This window comes from Oryctolagus cuniculus, chromosome 4, assembly GCF_964237555.1.
Source record: "Oryctolagus cuniculus chromosome 4, mOryCun1.1, whole genome shotgun sequence".
Lineage (NCBI taxonomy): Eukaryota > Metazoa > Chordata > Mammalia > Lagomorpha > Leporidae > Oryctolagus > Oryctolagus cuniculus.
In genome coordinates, this window is record NC_091435.1 from 55,116,952 (window position 1) to 55,144,637 (window position 27,686).

The 27,686-nt window shown below is 42.3% G+C and overlaps 1 protein-coding gene across 13 annotated transcripts in view; it reads left to right on the forward strand.

Moving 5' to 3' along the window:
• Nucleotides 1-27,007, forward strand: part of TMEM45A (transmembrane protein 45A) — a 107,661-nt gene extending 80,654 nt beyond the window's left edge. For 6 of the 13 annotated variants that reach the window (XM_070071988.1, XM_051819148.2, XM_051819151.2 and 3 more), the window contains 5 exons: nt 3,546-3,738; nt 5,151-5,357; nt 6,604-6,788; nt 19,686-19,831; nt 22,860-26,543. In XM_070071988.1, the coding sequence (XP_069928089.1) occupies nt 3,546-3,738; nt 5,151-5,357; nt 6,604-6,788; nt 19,686-19,831; nt 22,860-23,010 (882 nt within the window). In that variant the 3' untranslated portion in view covers nt 23,011-26,543. Of the gene's footprint in view, nt 1-250; nt 274-362; nt 562-3,545; nt 3,739-5,150; nt 5,358-6,603; nt 6,789-19,685; nt 19,832-22,859 lie in introns of those variants that run through there. The other 7 variants (XM_070071992.1, XM_070071989.1, XM_070071990.1 and 4 more) reach the window with 3 other exon arrangements.
• The last annotated feature ends 679 nt before the right edge of the window (nt 27,008-27,686 follow it).

Below are 27,686 nucleotides of genomic sequence, written 5' to 3' on the forward strand. Positions count from 1 at the left end.
CGTTTTTCTTACTATTGTAACTTTAGGTTTTAGCCATGACTCATTCTTGACATCTGTGACAGTCTCTTGCTTGAGGCATTGCAGAGTAGGAACTGGTTTATCTTCTTAGGATTTACAGAACACATTCTATTATTTTACTGCTGCTATTATCATTCCCTTTGTCTTTTGTCCATCTTAATGGCCTGAAAGAGAGGTTATGTGCTTCGTAGGTATTGGTTCTTCGAGCAGGTGGCACATGACAGAGGCTGGTGGACTGGTAGGTGGAATGACAAGGTGAGTGTCGCCTGGAACTACTTTGTGGCATAATGGTTGGACAGGGTAGCAGGATATTTCAAAGGGCGTGTTCCTTGGCTTTAAATGCATTGTGACATAGTGTGAAGGTTTGTCTGCTCTACTTCATGCGGCAAAGAGGAGCACACTTGATCAGACTCAGGGGAAGAGGAGGAGGCAGTATAGACTTAGGGCCAGTTAGCATCTGCTTTTCCCCTTGGAGTCTGAAACTATTATAAATTCTTGAGAGAAGAGAACTGAATTGGACTTGACATTGAGGAAAGTGTGAAGGTAAGGCTATGTTAAGAGCACTCTTTCAAAAGAGTTGAAATTTGGGAAACTGTAATGACAGAGAATCAAAAAATTTCAAAGCTACGTATACTTGTATATACTTTGCGTGTTAAGGCAGATAGTAAAGTGGAGCTCAAGAAATAATTCAATTTTATATTGGAATTTACAAATGTATCTGAAAATATGAGTCACTATACAAGTGCTTTTTTGGGTAGTGGCTCAAGATGAAATACTAATTTTTTTCTCAAAATGGTGTTCATTTCAAAATGCAGTTAGCTATTTGGTTGAGATTACACCTAGAAAATTGTTGAGTCCCCTCTGAGCTACTTTGAATTCTCACATCTTTCTTGTCTGTGATTTGGGTGGCTGTAGCACCTGGGAATTAACACCTAACACCTGCTTTAGATCTTGTGCTTTGCCTAATAGTGTCTCTAAGTGCTGGAGGTTAAAAATGTTTCCCTTTGGGATGATGAGTAAGTGTGTGTATATGCTACGTGGTGGTCTGCAGGAAGGAGCCAATGGGAGCATCAGGAATGGTTTCATTGTTTTCAGCCCAGAGAATCAGCTGGTGCCATTAGGAGTGGAGGGTTTCTTTGGATGGAGGAAGAGTATGGATTTTGAGTATGACGTCTGGAAGCCAGTGATTGATCCCCGCAGCCACTGTTTTAGGCCTGGGTAAAGCACTGTCCTCAGTCCCCCCACCACAGGTGGGCAGATTGGGCAAGGAGGTCCCACAGGGCCACTGCTTTCCTGCCTCAGCTTTCCCCCCGGAGTTTTCTGCTGACTGCTGACTGCTGGCCAAGTACGTTCTGCTGTGTGGAAAAATCTGTGCTCCTTTGCCTGTTTTTTTGGGGGGGTTAAACCTAATCAATCTTTGTGGTACTGAACTTGGCTTTCTACATTGCACCTTCAGGCAGTAGTGTAGCAGGGAACAAAAGATAGAAGGGTGGATTATGGTTTCTAAAAGATAAGTGAAGTGTTGTTTGAGGATGTGGCTGATTACCTTCTCTCCACAGTGAAAGTGAAGTCAAATGAACACCACTTCCATGTTCCTTGTAGCTGGGTCTGTTGAGTCCTGTAGCCAGGAAAATATTATAGTCTGCTTTGATTTCCTTTTGTATGGATCTTTTAAACACAGAAAGCTTCCAACTGTTAAACTGTTTCTGATTAAAAGGCAAAGATACAGAAGTTCTATAACTAAAGTAGGAAAGGATCATTTTCCCCTTCACTGTTCACCTGCTATCCTACATCAAAAACCTTCAACTAGTCTCCATGCCAGTGGGTGTGAGGAGATAACACTGGTCCTGTCAGCCTTTGGGGTGGCATGTAATTAAAAATTCACAAAACTCAAGACAAATTTTCTGTAGCACTGACCTAAAATGGAGGGCACTTTTTTTTTTTTAAAGATTTATTTATTTTGCTTGAAAGTCAGAGTTACAAAGAGAGAGGTCTTCCATCCAATGGTTCACTCCCCAATTGGCCACAACGGCTGCACCATTCGGATCGTAGCTGCGCTGATCCAAAGCTGGGAGCCAGATGCTTCTTCCAGGTCTCCCACGTGGGTGCAGGGGCCCAAGTCCTTGGGCCATCTTCTACTGCTTTCCCAGGTCATAGCAGAGAGCTGGATTGGAAGTGGAACAGACGGGTCATGAACCGGCGCCCATGTGGGATGCTGGCTCTTCAGGCCAGGGCGTTAACCTGCTGCGCCATAGCACCGGCCCCATGGAGGGCACTTGTGTTAGTTAGCCAGAGGTGACTCCAACATGTAGTAATAGTGGAAACAAAATGTACAATTTGATTTGACTTGACATCCATCTGTCTAAGTGAGACTATGTGATTTTAGCAGTAAGTCTCAAACTTTCAATGGCTGAGCACCCTAGAGGAATGGTTCTAATAAAATCTGAGGCAGGCTGGTTGACTGTCCTCTGTGTGGCAAATGTGTCATGCTAAGGTTGCCAAAGCAGGGGAAGAGTGAGATAAAGGCAGTCACGTAAGCTCTTAGCTGACTCAGTCTGGGAGTGACATGTGCCAGTTCCACACTGAGTCCATTAGCCAGAACTGGGAAGAAAACAAAAAAGATACCAACCCAACTGGAGGAGAGGCTGGGGAAAATGTGGGGAGGGGTGCCTAGATATTTGGTGAACACTGATGGTCTCTTCCACATACTTGATGGTTGATACTTTGAAAAAATTAGTAGGCAATTTTCAATCATTCCAGTTTTAAACATAAGGTAAAGCTTTCATGTTACTTTTCTTCAAATATACTGCAAGAGCAACTGGCCAAGTACCTACTGTCATTAAATTGTTTTTTTTGAGATCTATGTGAGAAACAGAGAAATTTTGCCTGACAGTTGTGAAGGTTGGGTGAATTATTTAACTTCTTTAAACTTGTACCCTAATTGACAATGGAATAATCCCTCATTCATGGGTGAGTTCCAAAATCAGGTTAGAGATAACATGTAAACACTTTGGCAAAAGGGCAGGTGATTAGCCTAGAGATTAAGATGCCTGTGTCCCACAGCAGAGTACCTGGGTTTGATCACTGGCGCTAGCTCCTGACTCCAGCTTCCTGACAATGCAGACCCTAGGAGGCGTTGGTGATGGCTCAAGCACATGAGAGACCTGGGTTGAATTTCTGGCTCCTGGTTTTGGCTGGTGTTGCAGACATTTGGGTAGTAAACCTGTGGATGAGATTCTCCCTCTCCTTCTTCTTAAATAAATTAATTAAAAATCAAAGAATGAAGAAGAAACATTTTGACACAGTGCCTAGTACATGCTAAATGTTCAATAAATGTGAATTTTAATTCTCCTTTGATTGATACTGATGATATTGTAATGGAAATATATGATTGTCAACAGTAATGTAGGATCCTCTCAAAGAGTGATGGATCCATGATCATCAGAAGACTGTACTCCCTGGGGACAAGTGATGTTTTGGGCAATTCCAGAAATGAAATACCCTCTGTTGTGTTCTTATTTTTTTAGGTCATGGGGAGTTTCAAAGGTCATGCCCTCCCTGGAACCTTCTTCTTTATCATGGCTCTTTGGTGGAGCACTAAGAGTATTCTGAAGTATATCTTTAGAAAGCAAAAGCGGACCTGCTACCTGGGTTCCAAAGCATTATTCCGTCGAGCAGAAATTTTGGAGGGAATTGTTTTAGTCTGCATGGCCATAACTGGTGAGTGGACACTTCTATGTTCAGTGTTCTCCTTCGGGGTATTTTCACATGCTGAGAGGTGATCCAATATAAAATTGAGATAATTGACAAAATGAAAATTTTATTAAAATATGTCTCAAACATGTTTAACTTCTATCTGATATACTTTGTTAGGAAGGTGCTACTTTCATGTTCATATAAAAGCCTATTCCTTTATGAATTATTGAAAGTAGTTACCTTGGTTGCCAAGTCAAGGTGGATTTTCTTTACAGAATTAGTTGGCATCTTTGAAATAATTTTATATCAAGTGTTCTGACCCCTGAAAGAATAAACTCTGTCAGAAATCATCTTGTAAATGACACCAAAGCAATCAAGTGATTATGAGCAAGCTTCAGTAATTACTCATTGCTGATAGGCTATAGAGAGGGTCAGGGCTGAAAAGACCTTGCTTCCTGCACTCACCCTTTCACTTGGTTCCTAAATTGGAGGAAGAAGTTAGGCCAGATGACCTCTAAGGCCTTTCCTTTGACTATGAAGGTCAATGAAATTGTCCATGTTGTTAGAGTTTCACTGTAGCCTCTTCCTTTATTAAAGGCATAACTTCCCATTTTCCCATTAGATTTCTTCATTCTTTATTCATGGCAATAGGTCTTGGCCATGACCCTCAAGTTACAGAGTGAAGGTTCTGGTGTCCTATTTTCACAATAGGGTGATTATAGATAAAAAGCATGTACTGTATATTTTTCTAAGAAAAAAGTTAGAAGGAAGTATTTTGAATGTTAAATATTTGAAGAGATGTTTTCCCAGACTTGGACGTTACACAATATAAACATGTGTTGAAATATTCCCTGTTACCTGTAAATATGGGCAGCTTTTATGTTGGTAAACAATATAACAAAGAATTTCCTTGCCAAATTCTATAGATTAACAAGTCAGGCAGCATTTCTAAGAAAGTTTAACTGTATGCATAATTAGCTGAACCATATGCTCTAGGCATCTGGGTATCTCAGTTATCCTTAACTGGGAAAAGCTGAAATTTTCAGCATTTTTATTAAGAAGCACACACAACCCCATCCTTTGTGGCAGCTACCCAAAGATGTGGTATCTTGGAGGGAAATACACAGCTTCTATAGGGCTGATCTCACAAATCCAAACTCCCACTTCATTCAAGATTTAGAAAAGGCAGCAAAACTAACACAGTCTACACTGAAGGTCTGAAACAGCTGTTTGACCAGTTAGTTATCAGTGACTAAATTTTGTTATCCTAACCAGCATCTGAATCTCTAGACAAGCCTTACGTTCCAGTGCTTAGTTGACGGGGAAGTCTGGAGACACACAGAGGACACTAGCGATGGGCTAATTCTCCTGTACCTTCCTGTGTTCTAGGCAAGGTTTTGGGAAGGTTGTTAACACTGTGATATGTTCCTCTACAGGCATGGCTGGGGAACAATTTATTCCCGGAGGACCCTACTGGAGCTTATATAAAGAAGGCCGGTGGAACCAAATCTTGGGCTGGCATCATTTCACCATGTATTTATTCTTTGGACTGGTAGGGGTGTCCAACATCTTATGTTTCACCATCAATTCACTTCCTGTCTCCTTACCCAAGCTAATGATGTCAAATGCTTTATTTGTGGAGGGTAAGTATGAGTATTTTTCTGTACCTTTCTCTGTTAGTGGGTTTTGTCTAGCTCTGCGTGATAATATACCTTTGGGATCTTCGTGCAGTCTTGGTTGATATCTAGGCCATGGTGAGATATTTGATGTCTGGGGCAGAATGCCAAGGATCTTCCCTACTGGCTCATTTTGTAGAACTGGGCAAGCAGAGTCATTCAATGTGCTTTGTTCAGGTTTAATATCTGTGTTAAATAACCATACACTATGGATGCTTATCTCTAGTTTGTCTTGCAAATGGTTGTTATTTTGACTTTTAGCAAGTCAAACCTGAACTCAGTGAAGCATGCATATCCTCATTAGGCAACCGTTTATAGCAGAACAGCTTCCATCATCTACTAAGTAACCTTTTTCATACGGATATGGTTAAAATTCTACTATTACCTGATAGGTAGAGTCTGAAAAATTTGGTCACATGAAAATGTAAGGTCCTAATTTTTAGAGGTTACTGTTGGGTGAGGTTGGGAAGAAAATAAATGCTAATTGTTTTTGTTTATTACCCAGTAAGAAATTGATTATGAAACTAAAAAGTTCCGGGTGATCAGAAGGTAGTCACTTTGTAGCTATTCCCCTTGTCTTGTACATCTGAAGATAAGACTTTTTGCTCCATTTTCTTTGAGAACAAGGGCTTGAATAAGAGATGGATGCCAAGAACCAATGTCATGTTTCTAATTATCTCAGGTGAACATCTTTTCCTCTTTAAGTGGAAAGGATTAAGATGAGGATGGAATCTGTCCAAGGAGTGAAACCATGCAGTTAGGTGCACTTCCTGGGAGCCTCACATCCTGGGAGCTTTCACATGAAAGCCCCGCCTTATGGTTATGTCTGAATTTCCTTCCTCCAACTGGCTGACTTCCTCAAGGCAAGGCTTTGGTTTATTTATGTGTGTTCACCTTAATCACAGCTCCCCCGCCTTGTCAGGCTTGTTATTTCCCATCCTGCATAGAAAATTCTTAAGTATACTATGTTGAAAAATGTCATAATGTGTTGGAAGAGAGACTAACAGCTGGGGAGGGAAATAGGGGGTTACATTGCAAGGTTGCATTCTGAAGAGACCGTGAGGACTATAAGTGCCAGAGTTGCATTTCTGTAGTGGGCATCTGCTCTTTTTGGACAACTGTGGGTAGGAAATTCTCAAGAGAGAGACTGAGAAAGATTGGGTGGTCCTTGGTTCTACTGAGAAAAGACACATTGTGTTTTCTCCTCCCCCAGCTTTCATCTTCTACAACCACACTCACGGCCGGGAAATGCTAGACATCTTTGTGCATCAGCTGCTGTTCTTGGCCGTCTTGTTGGCAGCTATTGTTGCCTTCATGGAGTTCCTGACCCGGAACAATGTGCTTGTGGAGCTGCTGCGGTCTAGTCTCATTCTGCTACAGGGGACCTGGTTCTGGCAGGTGAGTTGGGGCCACCAGTTAATGTATTTGTGTCTCTGTCTGTAGCTTTTCTATTTGACGGAGCGTTCTGCTCCAGACCCTAGAGACTGCCTTTAGTGTTCCACTTGTAGTGAGTGCACAGGCCTTTGAGAGGTCATGGTTCTTTGACTGGTCCCTTGGGCCCCATGGGAGCATTGTTAGAGCTGCTGGGTTGGAAGTGTGGTGTGCACCTTCTCATTGCACACCTGGATATGCACGGTGAGGGACCTCTGAACCCATGGTTTTGGTTACAAGCAGTTTCTGAAGATAAAGCAGCTTACAGCCTAATGGGTGTTGAGACTGAGAAATGCATGGAAGGCAGCAAAAGGAGGAAATTATTATTTATTGAGAAACAACTATATGTCAGCCACTGTGCCAAACTTTCGCATGCATATTGTTTCATTTTGCCTGTACAACAACCTGGAAGTTAGGTATTATCATCTCTAATTTAGGAATAAGAAGCCTAATGGAGACAATCCTAGGCTAAAGCAATAATGGAGCTGGGATCCAAATCTGTATTTATTTGTTTGAAAGGCAGAGTTACAGAGAAACAGAGAGAGAAAGAGAGAATCTTCCTTCTGCTAGTTCACTCCTTAAATGGCTGCAACTGCAGGAGCTGGGCCAATCTGAAGCCAGGAGCCAGGAGCTTTTTCTGGGTCTCCCACGAAGGTGCAGTGGTCCAAGGACTCAGACCATCTTCCACTGCTTTCCCAGGTGCATGTGCACAGCATTAAATTAGAAGTGAAGCAGCTGGGACTCAAACTGGCACCCATATGGGATGCTGGCACTGCAGGTGGCAGCTTTATCTGCTACGCCACAGTGCTGGCCCTTAAATCTGTATTTATTGACCTCAAAACCTAGGTTATTTTCCATTTTATGCTGTCAACTCTAGACTGGATGTGTTTTTGAAATAATAAATTTCAATCAGTGAACGTATATTTCATAGACTGATAGATCATAAGCCAATATAATATTTATAGATGTAAAGAAAGGTTAAGGACTGGCGCCATGGCTCACTTGGCTAATCCTCCGCCTGCAGCGCCGGCATCCCATATGGGCGCCGGGTTCTAGTCCTGGTTGCTCCTCTTTCAGTCCAGCTCTCTGCTGTGGCCCGGGAGGGCAGTGGAGGATGGCCCAAGTGTTTGGGCCCTGCACCCGCATGGGAGACCAGGAGGAAGTGCCTGGCTCCTGGCTTCGGATCTGCATAGCTCTGGCCATGGGGGCCATATGGGGGGTGAACCAATGGAGGGAAGGCCTTTCTCTCTGTCTCTCTCTCTCACTGTCTAACTTTATCTGTCAAGTAAAAAAAAAAAAAAAAAGAAAGAAAGGTTAAGATGGAAAGTGAATGTGATCAAATCAAGGAAAACTTGTTTTTAAGATTTATTTATTTGAAAGGCATAGTGACACAGAAAGAGATATCTTCCACCCAATGTTTCACTTTCCAAATGGCTAAAATAGACAGAGCTGGGCCAGGTGGAAACCAGGAACCTGCAGCTCCATCCAGGTCTCCCACATGGGTGCAGGGGCCCAGATACTTGGGCCATTTTCTGCTGCTTTTCCAGGCTCATTAGCAGGGAGCTGTATTGGAGGCAGAGCAGCTGGAACTCCAACTGGCACCCATATAGGATACCACAATGCCAGCCTCGGGGATGACTTTATTTATTTATTTATTTTTTCGACAGGCAGAGTTAGACAGTGAGAGAGAGAAAGAGAGACAGAGAGAAAGGTCTTCCTTTTCTTGTTGGTTCACCCCCTAAGTGGCCGCTATGGCTGGCGCGTTGTGGCCGGTGCGCGGCACTGATCCGAAGCCAGGAGCCAGGTGCTTCTTCTGGTCTCCCATGTGGGTGCAGGTCCCAAGCACTTGGGCCATCCTCCACTGCACTCCCTGGCCACAGCAGAGAGCTGGCCTGGAAGAGGAGCAACCGGGACAGAATCCGGCGCCCCAACCGGGACTAGAACCTGGTGTGCTGGTGCCGCAGGCGGAGGATTAGCCTAGTGAGCCACAGTGCCGGTCAGGGGATGACTTTTTAGAACAGATTTTTTAGTCATCAAAGAGCAAGGATTTGGGATAATGAAGCTATTTCAGGGATTTGCATTTAAGATGAGAAGTGATAAGAAAATACCGGTACATGAGGGATAGAGAAATATCGTCAAAATGGCAGTAGGAATGATGTGGCTGCATAGTGGCATCACAGGCAAAGCCACCACCTGTGATGTGGCCATATTATATGGGTGCCATTTCGTGTTCTGGTTACTCCACTTCCAATCCAGCTCCCTGCTAATATGCCTGGGAAAGCAGCAGAAGATGTTTGGCCCCTGCCACCCATGTAGAAGACTCAGATGAAGTTCCTGGTTCCTGGCTCCTGGCTTCATCTTGGTTCAGCCCTGGCCACTGCAGCCACTTGGGGAGTGAACCAGTGGATAGAAGACCTCTCTTTCTGTCATTCTCTCTCTCTCTCTCTCTGTAACTCTTACAAATAAAAAAATAAATAAATCTGCAAAAAAAAAAAAAAAGTGGGAGACTAGAAAGGCTGTTGGAGCTGGGGCTAGATTCAAGATTATTTTAGACTATTAATTTGTTATTTATATAAAGGGAACACATTTCAAATATTTCTTTCTTTCTTTTTTTTTTTTTTTTTGAAAGGCAGAGTGGACAGTGAGAGAGAGAGAGAGACAGAGAGAAAGGTCTTCCTTTGCCGTTGGTTCACCCTCCAATGGCCGCCACGGCCGACGCACCGCACTGATCCGATGGCAGGAGCCAGGTGCTTCTCCTGGTCTCCCAGGGGGTGCAGGGCCCAAGTACTTGGGCCATCCTTCACTGCACTCCCTGGCCACAGCAGAGAGCTGGCCTGGAAGAGGGGCAATCGGGACAGAATCCGGCGCCCCGACCAGGACTAGAACTGGTGTGCCGGCGCCGTAAGGCGGAGGATTAGCCTACTGAGCCGCGGCGCCGGCCGCATATATTTCTTATATACAGCTTTTTAATTTTTAATTTTTAAAGCTTTATTTATTTATCTCAAAGAGTTACAGAGGTAGAGGCAGAGAGAGAGGTAGTCCATCTGCCGGTTCACTCCCCAATTGGCCATAATGGCCTGGAGCAGGGCCAATCTGCAGGCAGGAGCTTGGATCTTCTTACAGGTCTCCCACATGGGTGCAGGGGCCCAAGGACTTGAGTCATCTTCTATTGCTTTCCCAGGCCACAACAGAGAGCTGGATTGGAAGTAGAGTAGTCAGGACTCGAACTGGTGCCCATATGGGATGCTGATGCTGTAGACCAGAGCTTTAACTCACTGTGCCATAGTGCCGGCCCTATATATCCAGTTTTAAGAACCTAATGATACTTTCACCATACCATCCTTCCCTCTCTCACTCCTATCCTTCCTCTTTGTTCCTTTCTTATTTTTCTTTTAATTTTTGCAATGATATACTTTTACTTTACTTTATAATCATAGCCTTAATCCTCCAATAAAAAAGAATTCAACAAACAGTAAGTTCAAGAATTATTTTGAAGGAAAAAAATATAGAAAAATCTTTCCAAGTACCCCATAATGTGATAAAACAGATAATTGGTCTATTTAACCAGCTTATATACAAAAGTTTTTTAAAAGTTATTTATCATCTCCTCAAAACCTAAAATCACTTAGCATAATGATTTCCAGTTCCATTCATTTTGTTGCAAATGCCAAATGCTTTTTATGACTGAGTAGTACTATATCATATATATATATATGTATATATGTATATGTTTTCTTTATTCAGTCATCAATTAAAGGACCATCCATATCTTTGCTATTGTGAATTGGACTTTTATTGGAGATAGAAGCAGAGAGAGATCTCCCAACCATTGGTGCAGTCCTCAAATGCCTACAACAGCTGGAGCTGGTCCAGGACAAAGCTAGGAGTCAGGAACTCAATCTGAGTCTCCTGCATTGTAGCAGGGACCCAGCTACGGGAGCCATCACCTGCTGCCTCCCATGGTGCACATTAGCAGGAAGCTGAAGTCGGGAGCAGAGTGACTACTTGTACTCGGGCACTCTGATTTGGATATGAGCGTCCAAATAGCATCTTTTTTTTTTTTTTTTTTTTTTTTTTTTTGACAGGCAGAGTGGACAGTGAGAGAGAGAGACAGAGAGAAAGGTCTTCCTTTGCCGTTGGTTCACCCTCCAATGGCCGCCGCGGCCAGCACGCTGCGGCCGGCGCACCGCGCTGATCCGATGGCAGGAGCCAGGAGCCAGGTGCTTTTCCTGGTCTCCCATGGGGTGCAGGGCCCAAGCACCTGGGCCATCCTCCACTGCACTCCCTGGCCACAGCAGAGGGCTGGCCTGGAAGAAGGGCAACCGGGACAGAATCCGGTGCCCCGACCGGGACTAGAACCCGGTGTGCCGGCGCCGCTAGGCGGAGGATTAGCCTAGTGAGCCGCGGCGCCGGCCCAAATAGCATCTTAACCATTGCCAACACCAGCCCCTACTTTCAGTCTATCCAAATATTATTTTTCTTTTTACTACTCATTTTTAGCTTATTTTTTTGTGATCCGAGAATTTGTTCTTTTTGAAATATTTTGATGCTTCCTTCAGTGTTTGTAGATGTTCCATGCATTTGAAAAGATACTATATCCTTTCTGTATTGAATTCAGGAATCTACATGGATTGACTATATCGAGTTTGTTAAAGAGCTTATTATTCAAATAAAGACAGACAAGTAGGATCAACAGGGAAAACCCAAGGAGAGTTGAAGGAAAGAATTGTAAAGATAAGAGCAGAATTAATTAAGTTAAATAATGTTCAGTTCACAATTAATATTTAGGTTCTGAAGGAGGAAGCTGAGGTGTTATCTCAATTGAGAATCACTTGGCTCAACGATGCCCCTTTTGACAGGGAAATAATATTTTCATATTTCCTCAAAAGCTTTTCAAAGGAAGAGCTGTGAGGTTAAAGTCTTTGGGGATAAATCTGTGATTATGTAGAAATTTTTTAGCTACCAATATGTCTAGGCTAGTTTTACTTTTCACTGGTGATCAGCCTAAATAATGTCTGGAGCCTTAATGAAAATGAGCATTTAATACCAGCCCAAACACACGCAGACAGGAAGTGAAGGGGTAGCCATAGCAGCTCATCTCATTCTTATATTCCTTGGACATAGAAGTGTCTAGAAACTTAGAAGAGCTTACTATGCTTCCATTTTTTTTTTTTTTGATTGAAATGGTATAAAATGTTTACGGCCAGAACTGTCTTAAGCTAACAATATTTTGTTGTTGCTTTCACCATTTTTATTTTACTTTTGCTAATTATTCATTTATGGTTACTACCAGTGTTTAAACTATGGATAGATTAAACAGTTACCTGGACTATTGGAACCATTTGTATGGAGATGTGAACTGAACAAAGCAAGTACTTAGACTACTAATAACTCATTCATAAACAATTGGGTAATATGCAAATGGAGGAGGAGTTTCTCTTCCAGCCTATAAAAATTGGTTTTTTTCCTGGTCCACACAGCAGTCAAAATGTTTTTCTAATAATCCAGGTGCACAATGCAATGTATAAGAGAAAACAAAAGTCCTGTGTGGGAGAATATTTCAAAAGTTCACTTCCACCCACCCTTATTAGGGCCAAGGCTTAAGGACAGTCAGAAGAGGAAAATGCTCCCACTCTCTTCGTTTCTCCTTGTTTTGGACAATTGCTTCCACTGCATCTCCTAACTCCATTAATTCCCCCTCTCCTCAACCAGGAGATTCCCTCTGACTACCACAATAGCAGTGTCTTGCTTTTAAAAGGAAATGAAAAGTTCATTCTAAATTAGCAAAAAGGTCCAACTGAGCAGTAGTGGTCTGAGATCAGATATGGTAGTTCAAACACATGCTTAGGATTATAGTATTGAAATAAATGATTGGATAATAAGATGTAAAACAACAGAAAATCAGAATTTTCTTCTTTTTTTTTTTTTTTTTAAGAGGGAGAAGGGGAGAGGTTTTCCTGTCTGCTAGTTCATTCCCCAAATGGCCACAACAGCCAGGGCTGGGTCAGGCTGAAGCCAGGACCAGGAGTGTCATCCGAATCTTTTACAGGGGTACAGGGGCCTAAGCCCTTGGGCCATTTTCTGCTGCTTTCCCAGGCACATTAGCAGGGAGCTGGATTGGAAGTGGAGCAGCTGGGATGCGAACCAGATCGCACATGGGATGCTGGCATCACAGGCAGTGGCTTAACCCACTTCTCCACAACGAGGCACTGGGAAATCAGACTGTTAAGTATGGGAAACAGGCCACTGGCTTGCTGCCTATTAGAGAAGATAACTATTTACCTTTGAAATGTGTTACTAGTGAAGCTTATGCTAATCAAAACATAAGGAGTTGGCAGAAAAGGTAGAGCAAGAAAACAAATTTCTTTGTTTTTCTTGAACTTGTATGTTAGAAACAAACTAGGACAACAGATGAAAGTGCATATTTTTCTATTTAAAGGGAGGATTTCTTTTATAAGGGATCTTTATATTTCAGTGAAGATTTCGTGAGTTGTGGCAACTTCTGGCCCTTAGTTTGCAATTTCAGCTCTCCTCTTTCACGTCATGGTCACGTGGCTCACCTCTGTTCATGAGCTTCAACAACACCTTCAGCTTTTCAGTGTCAGGTTCTGAGGTTCCAGCGAGCTTTAGCAGTGCGAAGTACGCAAAGTTTCTCTTCTCCTGATCTAAAACAGAAAATTTGACTGGCAGAATTGATGATGACTCATAGAGGCGACCAGAGCAAGGTTTTGGTTGGAAACCTCCAGAAACAAACAAAAACCAGTTGTGTACATGATGTGTAATAAAAAGTCCTTGGACCTCCCGGTGAGGCTGACCTAGATCTCACTTCTGCCTTACTGGTATTAATCACATGAGTCACCAGAGTCAAGGCCTTCTGTGCCTTTAGGCCTCTTCAACCGTGAAAGAGAAATAATAGTTCAGGGTGTTGTTGAGAAGATTAGAACTCACAACTTGCAAACTCTTACTGCCCTGCACAGATGGCTGCTGATTCCAGGGACAGAGGACAGGGAAATCTGCCAGGAGAGAATGAGGGCAAGTTGGTTTTTTTTTTTTTTTAATTAAAAAAAGTTTTTTTTGACAGAGACACAGAGAGAGTTATAGACAGTGAGAGAGACAGAGAGAAAGGTCTTCCTTCTATTGGTTCACTCCCCTAATAGCCGCCACCACCAGCGCTGCGCCGATCCGAAGCCAGGAGCCAGGTGTTTCCTCCCAGTCTCTCATGTGGGGGCAGGGACCCAAGCACTTGGGCCATCCTCCACTTCCCTCCTGGGGCACAACAGAGAGCTGGACTGGAAGAGGAGCAACCGGGACTAGTACCTGGCGCCCCAACCGGGACTAGAACCCGGGGTGCTGGCGCCGCAGGCAGAGGATTAGCCAAGTTAGCCACGGCTACGGCCCAAAAGATACTTCTTTGTGTGTATTTTGATCTTGACTTACAGCAGTGGTTTTCTAGGGCTACAATAACAACAGATCCCCATGAACGGGTGACTTCGAACAATAAACACTTGTTCTTGCCCTGTGCTAGAGGCCAGAAATCTGAAACCAAGGTGTGGACAGCCTTAGTTCATTTCTGTGGCCCACAGGGAGAATGTGTGCCCTGCTGATCTGGCTGCTTCGATGATCCTTGACAACCTTTGATTTGTGGCAGCTTAAGTCTAATCTCTGCTCTTGTTTTCAGTCAATATTCTCCCTTTGTGTCTTTATGTTCCTGTGTCTTTATGTGGCCGTGTTGTAAGAACTTCAGTCACTGGATTTTGAGCCAACTCTGATCAACCTTAAGTTGATTACATCTGCAAAGGTTCCATTTCCAAGTTGAGGCACATTCAGAGGAACTGGAGGTTAAGGCTTGAACATGTTGGAGGAAACAATTTAATCCATAACTGCTGATCTTTAGCTGTGGGAGCTGGAATAAGTCACTTGCTAAGTAGGGGTGGACAGCTTGTGTGGATGGCATTGGAAGAACATTGGCACTGGGGAGCTAGTTCATGGTTTCTTAAACTCATTCTCCCTCCAAGGGCCCTTTCTTGCCACAGGATTTCTGGATTAATTGCTGTGAGTTCCTGTAAGAGGAGGCATGAGAGGCAGACTATCTGATCCTGACACCCCAGCTTAAACAGCTGGGTCCCTAAACTAAACTGGGCATGGACAATGTGACTTGAGTTTTCTTTTCTTTTCATCATTCTGAACAGTGAGCACCAAGGACCTTGACATTCCTCCTGTCTTCTCAGAGTTTCAGGGACCTGGACTCTGCTCATTTTGTTCCTCACAGACAGCTTGTCCTAGCAGTGTATAAAAGAAGTGTTGCAAAACACCAGTATATCCAATGCAAAAGACAAACCAGCCAGGTGGCATTCTCTGCCTGCGGTTTCTGAGTGTGGACTTAATGACTGACACACCTTCTGCCAGGGGAGTTGACAGGTTATTCCTTTAGAAGAATGTAGCTGTGTTCTAGTGTAGAGACCCCAGCTGTTGGTGGCCAAGCTACAACAGTAAATGTCTTTGCCACTGTTTGGAGATGGAATGACAGAGTCAGGCATTTCTTTCTTTCTTTTTTTATTTCGTAAATATAAATTTCCAAAGTACAGTTTATGGATTACAATGGCTTCACGCCCCCCCCCCATAATTTCCCTCCCACTCACACCCCTCCCATCTCCCGCTCCCTCTCCCATTCCATTCACATCAAGATTCATTTTCGATTCTCTTTATATACAGAAGATCAATTCAGTATATATTAAGTAAAGATTTCATCAGTTTGCACCCACACAGAAACATAAAGTGTAAAATACTGTTTCAGTACTAGTTATAGCATTACTTCACATTGGACACCACATTAAGGACAGATCCCACATGAGAAGTAAGTACACAGTGACTCCTGTTGTTGACCTAACAATTTGACACTGTTGTTTATGGCGTCAGTAATCTCCCTAGGCTCTAGTCATGAGTTGCCAAGGCTATGGAAGCCTTTTGAGTTCGAGAGTCAGGCATTTCTTAACTTTTATATCTCTGAACTAGACAGCAAATGCAACCTCTCTCCTGGGATATAAAGAAGGGAATAAAGAAGTTATTTAATGGATCCTGCTAATTAAAAAGTATTTATTTTTATTTGAAAGGGGAAGAGAAAGAGAGAGAGAGAGAGAGAAAGAGAGAGAGAGAAATATCGTCTATCTGCTGATTCATTCCCTAAATGTCCACAGAGGCTGGAATTGGGCCAGGAAAAGCCAGGAGCCTGGAACTCATTCTGAGTCTCTCACATGGGTGGCTGGGACTTAAATACTTGAGGATATGTGTGTTAACAGGAAGCTGGAATTGGAAATGAAGCCAGGACTTGAACCCAGGCATTCTGATGTGGGATGCAGGCATCTCAAGCAGCACCTTACTGCTGTGCCAAATGCTTGCCCTATGCTATTTTTAACTAATGTAATATTTTGAGAAGATTTACAGCTCTGATATTGGTTCAGAAATAAAATGCATAGGACCAGCACAGAAGTAGGGAAATCTTGATCTGCCTCCCTCCACTTGGTGAGCAGGTAAGCTGAGTGATGAATCAATGGAGAATGATTCATCTATGTGTGTTGGCCACTGGGAACACATACCTAATGTTGACCAGATATTCCTGTTTTTTTTTTTTTTTTTAAGTAGAACTTTCGTATGATATTCCCTAAATTTTAAGAGTTGTGGAGGCATTAGAATTATTTTTTGAAATGTGTCAGACAAAGCACATGTGTGGGAGCCAGAGCATGTAGTAGGCTAAGCCTCCACCTGTGGTGCCGGCTCCCACATGCATGCTGGTTTGTGTCCTGGCTGCTCCTCTTCCAATCCAGCTCTCTGCTATGGCCTGGGAAAGAAGTGGAAGATGGCTCAAGTCCTTGGGCCCCTGCACCTGTGTGGGAGACCTGAAAGAAGCTCCAGGCAGCTGGCATTGGATCAGCCCAGCTCTGGCTGTTGCGGCCATTTGGGGAGTGAATAAATGGATGGAAGACCTTTATGTCTGTCTGTCTCTCTCTCTGTAACTCTACCTCTAAAATAAATTAAAAAAAAAAGCACACATGTAATTAAATGTGACTCAGGGGCTGCTAATCTGTAATCTGTGTTTGAAGGGTCACACAGTACCGAATCTTCACAGGACCACCTTCAATTCCAGTGCTGACTTTTCAAAGCATATTAGAACCTCTGAGATGATTCAAGCAACCTTGTTATTCAGAACAGAACTCTGTCCTTCCTGTTGCCCCATATGGAAGGGCCAGGTGGTAAATCAGTATTGAGTCTGAGAAAGAGCCAAGTGTTTTCAGAGCCTGACATTCCTGGTCTGGAATCTTCCTTTAGTCATTCAGGAGTTTTGTAATATGGGAGACGTTCCTGAATTCTCTTCTTCTCCCTTGGAACATGAGACTCATAATGCTTGTTGAGGTTTATTGTAAAGTTTATGTGCGTGAGTGGAGGCAAAGTGCCCAGCACACGGTAGAACATCTACAAATGATAGGTTTTTTTTTTTTTCGTTCAAATAAAGGGAATCCAGGAATGGGAACAAATGATTGAGATGCAAATCTTAGTTTTCCTTGATTTACTAAGATTATTTGACATTTCAAACAAAACATAATTGAAGTTTCATTCAACTGTATACACTGAATTTGTTTTTCCTGTGAGATTTCAGTTGTTAGATGTGTTTTCATGGGCAAGTCACTCAATGACTCAGTTTTCTTATCAGGATAATGAAGATAATAGTACATTAATATGAGGGTGGTACCTAAAAGGAAACCTGTAGAAGTGAAACGGACACTATGAGAAACAATGACTTGAGCAGCCCTTGTCCTGTCGAGGAACAGCTTACTATTTTATTTCTTTTAGTATTTTCTTGTTCTACTTAATACCATTGGTTGAACTCTTTAATTAACACACCATTATTCTTAGGTGTTTAAATTTAACTGAAAATTGGTCCCTGTTAAAAATAGGAGTGGGAATAAGAGAGGAGGAGCTGTACAGTTCAGCACACACTCACTAGGACTTAACCTATGGTAGAGCTAGAAACATGCCATGGGATTCCAAATCCCATCAAAGTGGCATGTACCAATGCCATCTTACTAGTCAAAGTGATCAGTTTCAGTTCATAATTGTTCATAAAGATAGGATTAAGTGTCAAAGGGATCACATAAACAAGACTAGTTTCTGCTAATAATAACTGGTAGAATTCAAAAGGAGAGAACGATCCAACATCAGAAGCGGGATACACAGCAGAGTCATAGAATGGCAGATGCCCTAAACAGCACTCTGGTCTCAGAATCAGCCCTTAAGGCATTCAGATCTGGCTAAAAAGCCCATGAGAGTATTTCAAGCATGGACAGCCAAGACACTGTGGCAAAATTAAAAAAAAAAAAAAAAAAAAACAACAAACTAAATGAAAGGTCTCTGCGAGTAAGATCCCAGTGGAAAGAATGGGCTATCAAAGAAGGAGGTGCCTTTCTCTGAAGGGAGGAGAGAACTTCCACTTTGACTTTTGACTATGGCCTTATCTAAATAAGGTCAGCGTCTGTGAACTCAAGAGGCTTCCATAGCCTTGGCAGCTCATGACAAGAGCCTAGGGTGATTACTGACGTCATAAATAAGAGTGTCAATTGTTAAATCAACAACGGTAGTCACTATGCACTTACTCCCCATGTAGGATTTCTGTCCTTAATGTATTGTACTATGCGAATTAACGGTAAAACTAGTACTCAAACAGTACTTTATACTTGGTGTGTCTGTGCGGGTGCATACTGTTGAAATCTTTACTTAGTGTATATTAAGTTGATCTTCTCTATATAAAGATAATTAAAATGAATCTTAATGAAGAATGGGATGGGAGATGGAGTGGGAGATGGGATGGTTTGCCGGTGGGAGGGAAGTTATGGGGGGAAAACTCATTAATTTATTTATAATAAATAAATTTATTTTATTCAAATAAATGAATCTTTAAAAAATGAATTATTTAGGATTTTCTATATATTAGATCATGCTACTTATGAATAAAGATAGTTTTATTTCTTCCTTTCTAATATAAATGACTTTCATTTTTCTTGCCTAATTACTCTAGCTGGAATTTCCAGTACAATACTGAATACAAATGGTGAAAGCAGACATCATTGTTTTGCTCCTGATCTTAGGGGAAAAGCTTTTTCAGTCTTTCAGCACTGAATCTATTGTTAGGTGTACACATTTATTTATTTAAAGATTTATTTATTTATTTATTTGAAAGAATTACACAGAGAGAGAAGGAGAGGCAGAAAGAGGTCTTCTATCCGCTGGTTCACTCCCCAAATGGCCACAACAGCCGGAGCTGGACCAATCCGAAGCCAGGAGCCAGGAATTGCTTCCTGGTCTCTCACATGGGTGCAGGGGTCCCTTCTACTGCTTTCCCAGGACATAGCAGAGAGCTGGATCAGAAGTGGAGCAGCGGGGTCTCAAACTGGTGCCCATGCGGGATACCGGCACTGCAGGCGGTGGCTTTACCCACTACACCACAGCACCAGCCCCGACATTTATTTACTTTAAAACCTTTTGGATCCTAATTTCAAAATAACAGACCGAAACTGCACAATGTGGAAACCTAAGATACTCCCTGAAAGTCCATCCATCCCCAGAAATGATCGCTATTTATACTTTGAAAGTTGTATAAGCAAATATCCTTCTAAATTTTTTTTCATAAATATGACTTGGTAAACGTGTAGATTACTAATACAGGCAGGAAAACCTAGTGTTTTATCTGTGATATCTCAGCTAATTGGAATTATCTTAGTTACCATTTACCTTGGAACACAGTATTTTGAAGTGTGTGCTCTTTGGGAATGCGTTTGTTATTTCAACATGTGCTTTTTTTGTTTTAAATTACAGCTGGGTTTTGTCCTTTACCCCCTTGGTGGACATCCTTCATGGGATCTGACAGATCATGAAAACGCTCTGTTTCTCACCATGTGCTTTTGTTGGCATTACCTATTAGCCCTCACCATCATTGGAATGAATTATGCTTTTATCACATGGTAAGTTAGTGTTTTTTTGCTGTTGTTGTTCTATTCTTTGGTATATGATCATGAAGATTCAATAGTGTGAAACTTCAAATTAAAAATAAAATTTCATCCTTTATCTCCCATAAGAAAGGGTAACATATCAGAAGATTACCCACAAACCTAGAAATTCCCAGGATAAAGAATATGTGCTAGGTTAAATTTGGGATAGCTCAACAGTGTCTTTGCTGTGCCTGGGACCTATCCATTACCCTTCAGCACACTCCCCTGTGCCTCTACGGCTTTGCCTTTGTCATTTCCTCTTCTGAATGGTTTGCCCAGACACTTGCAGTGAGTCCTCCATTAATCCAGGCATATATATCTCACCATTTTTTTTAAGGGAAAAGGTTTATTGGGGGAAACCCTTCAGACTGGAGGGAAGGGATGAAGAAGGAAAAGAGGAAGAAGGAGAGGATAAAAGAGAAATCCAGAGATACTTTGAGAGAGATCAGGAGATGGAAAGCTAGAGAGCCACGTGTTCAGGGACAGGTCCTTTTAAAACTTTGCTGGGGGGCAAGCAGGGAAGTAGGAGCAGTGAATCCCATTAGGATGGGGTTGGAGCTTGACTTCGGTGGTTGTGCCAAGTGGCTACCCAGCTTCCAGCAATGACAGCGGGGGCTAGAGTCTAGGATGATGTCCAGGGTGTAGATTGCACCATAGATAAGGCTGCGCCATTTTCCTAACATTCTCCCCTTTTGTTTTTTTATAAAGCAGGATTTGTATGGGATTACATTAGCCCCAAACGTCCAGGATGGGTAGAGGGACAATGATCTGTCTTTAGAGCTATTTCCTGCTGACGTGGGGCAACGAGGTACTCTTTGCTGGCATGGGGCGATGTCTCAAGCCACTGTCTCCTGGGTGGGGAGCCGAGTATATCCCTGTAGCAGCATTTGGTTGACTGCCTGGTTGCTGAAGGCCTTGGTTTGTTCCATTATCACCTCCTGTAAATACTTAAACAGAAACTGTAGTATAAAAGACAGGGTGAGAATAGCAACCAATGATCCTAAGAGTGGCATTAACCAGGTAATGAGAGGATTTCAGAGAGGAAAGGAAATGAGTGGGTCTCTGGTCTCTTGTGAAGACTGTCGATGGATGTGGTTTAAATCTGATCCCAACCAAGACCGGGAGAAAAGCCACTCATCTTTTGCGGGTAGATGGGTTTGTCTGTGGAGAAAATCCTGAACAATCATACAACATTAAGTGGGGGAGAGGACTATCAGTACACACAGGTCTGGAGAAGAGCCATTGATGTTAGAGTAGAGGCTATGATTACAAAGGATTGAGGCCCCAAGTAAGCTAGACAGGGTCTAGAACAAAGGACAGAGTCATTACTAGGGGACCTAAGAAAGGTGCTGTCTAAGCCACGACTAAGTTTTCTGATTGAGAGGCAAATAGAAACTGACAAAAGGTGCCTGGTATTAATCTGGTGGGCTTTAAGGCCTTGTCAGTTATGAAGCCCAGACCTACCTATCTCTTCACATGGGGTACATCCTAAGGGGAGGTGTGAACCTCCTTGGGGAAGGCACCCTGTTGACTTCCATCACCTAGCTGGCCTGGGAGGGGAGCTGGCCAGGTAAAGGCAGGTGGCAACTCTAACAGGAAATTTACAGTTCTGCCTGCGATGTTGCTGACCTTACTTGGCCATCCCCTCAGCCGCGGTGGTCATTTTGGAAACAAGGACGAGTGAAAGGCTTTTCAGCTTGGAGCCAGCAAGGTTGGTGGCTCTCACCTGGGCATCCTTCAACTCCAGGGCATCACCTTTTAAACTTGGGATTTAAAAAAAAAATCAAACTTGTGTCTGTCCTGTTAAATTCGAGCACCTGACCGATTGACATTGACTCTAGTATTTCTAAAAAAATAAGATTTGGTTGAATAATACAGTTTTTTTTTAACAAGGATCCTAGTATAACATTTCATAAGCAAGTGAGGAGCCATGTAGCGGCTGCCCTGCTACTTATCAGCTGTCTGACTTAAGGCCGATTACTTAATGGCATTTTAAGTCTTGATTTTGTCTGCAAAATGTGGATAATAATAATGACTAAATGAGACCATGCATTTACATTTCTTAAGACAGAATGCTCAACAAATGTTATTGTCTTGTTCCTTCTACTTTTTGGTATTAAAAAAAAAAAAGAATGAACTATAGACTATGCCCATGAAGAATTTTTAGTCCTAGTGTCAGTATTAAATTACAGATACAGACAATTTAAATGTAGGGCAGTAAGTGGAAACAAGTAGAACAAATCATGTTACAGCCCAGAAAAGGCTCCTCACAACAGAAAAATAAGCTGTAGCTTGAAGGATGAACAGGAATAAAAAAGGAGGCTCACAACTTCTCTCTCTAAGGTAGCTGGTGCCAAACCTCGCTTCACTTTGCTGATCCCAGTTTCCAGGCATGAAGGCTGCAGAACCTCATCCTTCAGACTGCAGAACTGATTGGAATATTCTATATTCACAGAATTCTGTATTTACAGTGTTCATATGGCAGCTGCTAGCTAGAGAGCACCTGAAGTATGGTTGGTGCCATGTTAATTTTAAGTAACTTAAATAGCCATACTCATGTATGCATAGCAGCTGCTGTATTTGATGCTACTCATCTAACACCTTCTCTGGATTCCTAGGATACAGTAGCTGCTTCCAGATCCAGAGAAGTCTCAGCCTGTGCAGGAACCAGATTTCTTGTCTTCTCTCTAGACGTGGGCCCCACCCCACTCATCCTGCTCTCTGCTGCAATGCTGAAGTAGTTTTGCAGCCAGGGCTCTGAGTGAGCAAACTGTTTCCTTGTCTAGGTCCCAGATGTCTGTGTTAGGCTTTGGATAAGCCCACTTTGATCTGCAATTGTCTCCTTCTGTACGTGTGTAAGCGCTTTGAGAGCTGGGAAACTCCACCTTCTCATTGACTGATCTGTTAGTTCTAACCCATCCCCCCAAAGCGTGTGCATGAGCTCACTGTCAAGGCAGGCTCTAACACTGAGTGAACTTGACTTCTTCCCCTGTTGTTCTAGGCTGACATCGGGGCCTCATCTCCTTAGGGGCTGGGCTGCCTCCAAGAAGAGTGCCAGCATTCAAGGAAACACTGTACCTCATGTCAGCTCCCTTCCAGAGCCAAAAGAAGACTATAGTCTCTTCCTGTTTCAAAAAACTTCAGACCCCTAATGAGCCCCTTTACTACTTCCAGTTCTGTAGAAACTGGAAACTCCACTTTGATTTTTCAACCTCTCCCTTTAACCTTCCATGTGTCACCTCATCTTTGTGACCAGGCAGATCCCTTACCTGGTATAGCCGCATGAAATGCATATCTCTTCCAGAAAGTGCTGCAATTCCTCTTGCCCTTGCTCTTCTCCAACAGACATGTGATGTTGACTGTTAGCTCATGTGTGGTAGGCTTATCTGCTAGCTAGTTTGTGCCTCCATGAGAAAAAGACCCTTTTCCTTTTCCCCACACTTCTTGGCACACTGCCTAACATGTATAAGCTGCTCAATAAAGATTTGCTATTTTAATAGATCTGTGTTTCAGAGCTACTTAACTATAGGTTTTGTTTGCATGGAAATCATGTATCATATTCTTCTCAGTTTTGATGTTACCCTCCAAAAGTTAAGATCAAGAGTTCAATTTTCTGACACATTTTGATAGGATTTAAGCAGTAGCTTAAACAATAGGAAGATTTAGTACTATCTTACAGTGAGGTCATGTGGCAGGTATGGTCAGGATAAGGAGCCATGAAAATCTGTTGGTCAGGATTTGACTGTGGAATGGTTTGTAACTCATCTCCAAGTGAGGAATTGTCAGAACATTATCTCAGAACTTGTCTGATATAATACAAAGATCACCATGGAAACATAGCTGGGTTATGAGAATATTGCTCCCAGCATCTCTGCAAAATGAAGCTGTACTTCTCAGTTTTCCAGAATAGTGGTTAGAAGATTGCTTTGTCCAGTGCCAGTGCCATGTCTATAGGCTTGATTATAGTAGTTCATGGGTGAGACCTATTTGAAAATCTTACTATGTGTTTTACTGTATCTCACATTTAAACACCACTGTTGCACAGAATTATTTCAAAAGCCCCTCTCTGTGGGTAGGCAAATATTACCCATTTACAGGTAGATTTTCCAAGCAATGACTCTTGTGAGCTGTTTTGAAAGTCAAAATAAAGATACCCAAGTTTCAAGCATGTGATTTTTTTTCCTGGAGGTTATACCCATTGGTTCTACTCTTTCTCACATTCATTGAAGAGAACACATGAGAGCAAAAGTGCATATACCCTGACCGTACTTCCTGGTATTTTCCTCATTCTAGTAAATAGCAGTTGTTTGCACTTCTTCTCCATAACCCTATCTCTCAGTCTGCCTCAAGTGGCCATTTCTGCATGTGCACATATTTAGAACTACATATGGCAGACAGAGCCTGGTTAAGATATCTGAGCATGTCTTAGCTTGATGGCTCATAGCAACAGCAGGTACCAGAGAGGAGGAATGGGGAGCATGAGAAATCCCTAGGGTCTCTCTGCCTTAGCTATTAATTTGGAATAAGCAGCCATGTCTTTGTTTTATTTTACACCAAAGTCATCTGGAATGAAACTAATTTATTAATTCATCAATTCATTTCATCCTGAATGTGTTGAACTTGTGCAATGTGGAAATAATGTGTGATTAAAAAAAAAAAAAACCTAAATGAAAGATCTCTGTGAGTGAGATCGCAGTGGAAAGAACAGGTCTTCAAAGAAGGAGGTACCTTTCTCTGAAGGGGGGAGAGAACCTCCACTTTGACTATGACCTTGTCTAAGCAAGATAAGAGTCGGAGAACTCAAGGGGCTTCCATAGCCTTGGAAACTCATGACTGGTGCATAGGGAGATTATTGATGCCATAAACAGGAGTGTCAATTTGTAAAGTCAACAACAGGAGTCACTGTGCACTTACTCCTCATGTAGGATCTCTGTCCTTAATGTGCTCTACATTGAGGCTTAATGCTATAACGAGTACTCAAACAGTATATTTCACTTTGTGTTTCTATGGGGGTGCAAACTGTTGAAATCTTTACTTAATGTATACTAAACTGATCTTCTGTTAAAAAAAAAAAAGAAGAAATTAGCAATTCCCAACTTGACTCTCACTGGGATTAAACATGACAATAGGTCTGATCTGATTTCATCATCATTTAAAAAATCATCTATTATTTTTCACTTTATGTTTCTGTGTGGGAGCAAACTGTTGAAATCTTTACTTAATGTATGCTAAACTGATCTTCTGTATATAAAGAGAATTGAAAATGAAAAAAAAAAAAGAGTATTAGCCTTTCCCAAGAACAGTCATTCAAAGAGTTGGGGACTTTGGGAGCAACATCAATATCCGTTAATAATCAAGGCAATTTCCTTAGGCTCTTGAATCAACAGATGTTATTGGAACTGTTCAGTTGTTTAATGGAGAGAGTTAAGGCTGAGTTAAAAGTGGGTTGAAGAATTAGCCTCTATGAATAGGGGATTAGTGTGAACTATTTAGCAGATTGCTCCAAAGGTCACTGATTATCAAATATGTGTGGAATCACTATTATCTACTCCACATGGTACAGACTCCCCTGGGGGTAGGGCCATAACTAAGAGGAAGTCCTTGCTCTTACGAAGCTTATATTCTATTGGTATACAGAGCACAAGTGAAGGCATGGCATATTGATAGGAAGAAGCAGAACTTCATCAGAAGATAAAGGAAGGCAGAAAATAAGGGAGGAAATGCAAATAGTCAGGTGAAATTTTTCATAAAAGGAGAATGAATTTGGTGGTTTGGCTTATAAAGTTTGTTTGCATATTCCTCTGTATTTCTGGAAGCTAACTCTGTTTTATCAGTATGGTCAGGGTACAAAGTCTTTATGATGATCACACACAGAAAAAGCTTCACTTAGTTCCTATAACATACTCTTTTTTTTTTTTTTTTGTCATATCAGAGAAGTGGAGAGCCTGATGCGCTTCCACCACCACAAAGAAACTTCACACTGTTCAGTGCCGAAAATTATAATTGCAGCTTTCTCCAAAACTACAGATTTCGACCTATGAAAACAGTCATATGAGAGGGCAGAGGGCACTTCTCTGGACATTTTAATCCATCATGAGCAGAGCCATCATGTGTGGTTGAGCAGCCTGTGCCTTGCACAAAAGCACAAAAGGGGGCAGGAAGGGGCGGAGGTTGAACCAGACCTGACATAGGCAGGGCTTGACTTAGGCTGCCAAACCCAGGCAAGGCGACCGCTTCCTGCACTTCGTTTATAGAAGAGGGCAGCTTTTTGCCATGCGCTGCTGGGGGGATTTCATGGAGAAATTCAACAGATTTTGATTCCATTTGGATTTGTCCCAGCTCAGAGATCCCCTTGTTTGTTTTAGAAACAATTAAAGTTATCTTCTGATGTTTCATGAAACAATCATGTCACAGATTCCAAAACCATGCTTTGTCTGTTCATCTAATAAAAAGATTTTTCAGGTAGCTCCAAAGCCAGATGAAAAAAAGTGGTTTTCATTTTTGGATTGCCTCTCTGTTTGCACAACTCATCCAGTGTTTGTTGCACTATGGATGCATATTGCCCTGAATTTCTCTTTTCAACATCATCTAATCAGAGACGCTCTCCTTTCTCCTCAGGTTTGTTAAATCCAGGCTTAAGAGGCTCTGTCCCTCGGAAGTTGGACTCCTGAAAAATGTTGAACGAGAACAAGAATCAGAAGAAGAGATGTGATTTGGGCGGACACCCAGTCTTTCTAGATAAACCTTCTCTTTTTTTCCATTGGCTTTGTTCATGGTTTTGTTTCTTTTCCTTTAGTTTGGAGAATAGCCACTGAGGATGGCTCTCAGTGTACTATTTGCAGTTCCAACTTTGTTAAAAGCATTTAATTTAAGTGTTTCATTTTAGCTTTGAAAATACTTTGGGTGATAAGTTCATTTTGCACATCATGTACAACGTGGTCTTTACAGGCTAGGGTGATGTTTCCCATGCCATCTAAAGTCTGGTGCCCATACTAAGAGAAATAATTGTTTAATTTACCTTATATGAATGTTCAAGGTTCTTGGGATTCCTACCATTTGTAACTTGTTGGGCATGGGATTATACGTGTTTATCTTGTTGCTGCAATGAGAAATAAACAAATGCGTGCACCATGGTGCAGGAACCTCAAATCTTTTATTTTTAAACCACATCCACGATGCAGAAGAAGCTGCCTGACGCAGAGATTTCTTTTGGTGAGACCTCCCTCTGGCGTGGCTGCTTTCCCCTCTGGGAAAATAGGGCAGAAGTCCTCCTGAGGTTTCTGATCTTTCGGAGAAGATACAAGGGATCATCCCCAGGACACGTGGTTGCAAAGCCACCAGAGTCTGAGAGAGGAGAGTGGTGGTGTTATTTATGTAGCAAAAAGGTCATCCAGTAGCATAGCATGACCACTATGCCAGGCCCTCTTCGAAACAGGTGAAGGATTTGAGTAAGACAAAGCCTTGTATGAAATACCTGTGGGCTAGGTTGCCCACTGGAGAGTCAAGGAATCTTTTTAATTCTCCCTCTACATTAACTAGTCTCTGGGTCTCTAGTACTCACCATGCTTTCTTTGTAAAGTAAGAGAACTGAACTGGATGAATCATGGGCCCCGTTTTGGCTCCGTGTTGTTATGAATCTAGTACTAATTTAGTCCCATGTTAGTCAGAAAGGCCTGTCTCTGGCACCACAGAACAGGGAAGAGGAACTGTGGGAATCCTGGAGGGGTGGCCCAGATGTGGAGGAGAGAAGGCAGTCCTGTGGGCATCTGGAACCTAAGCATGGGCAATTGGATCCTGAAGACCCCCTGGCATAACAGAAGCCCGACCA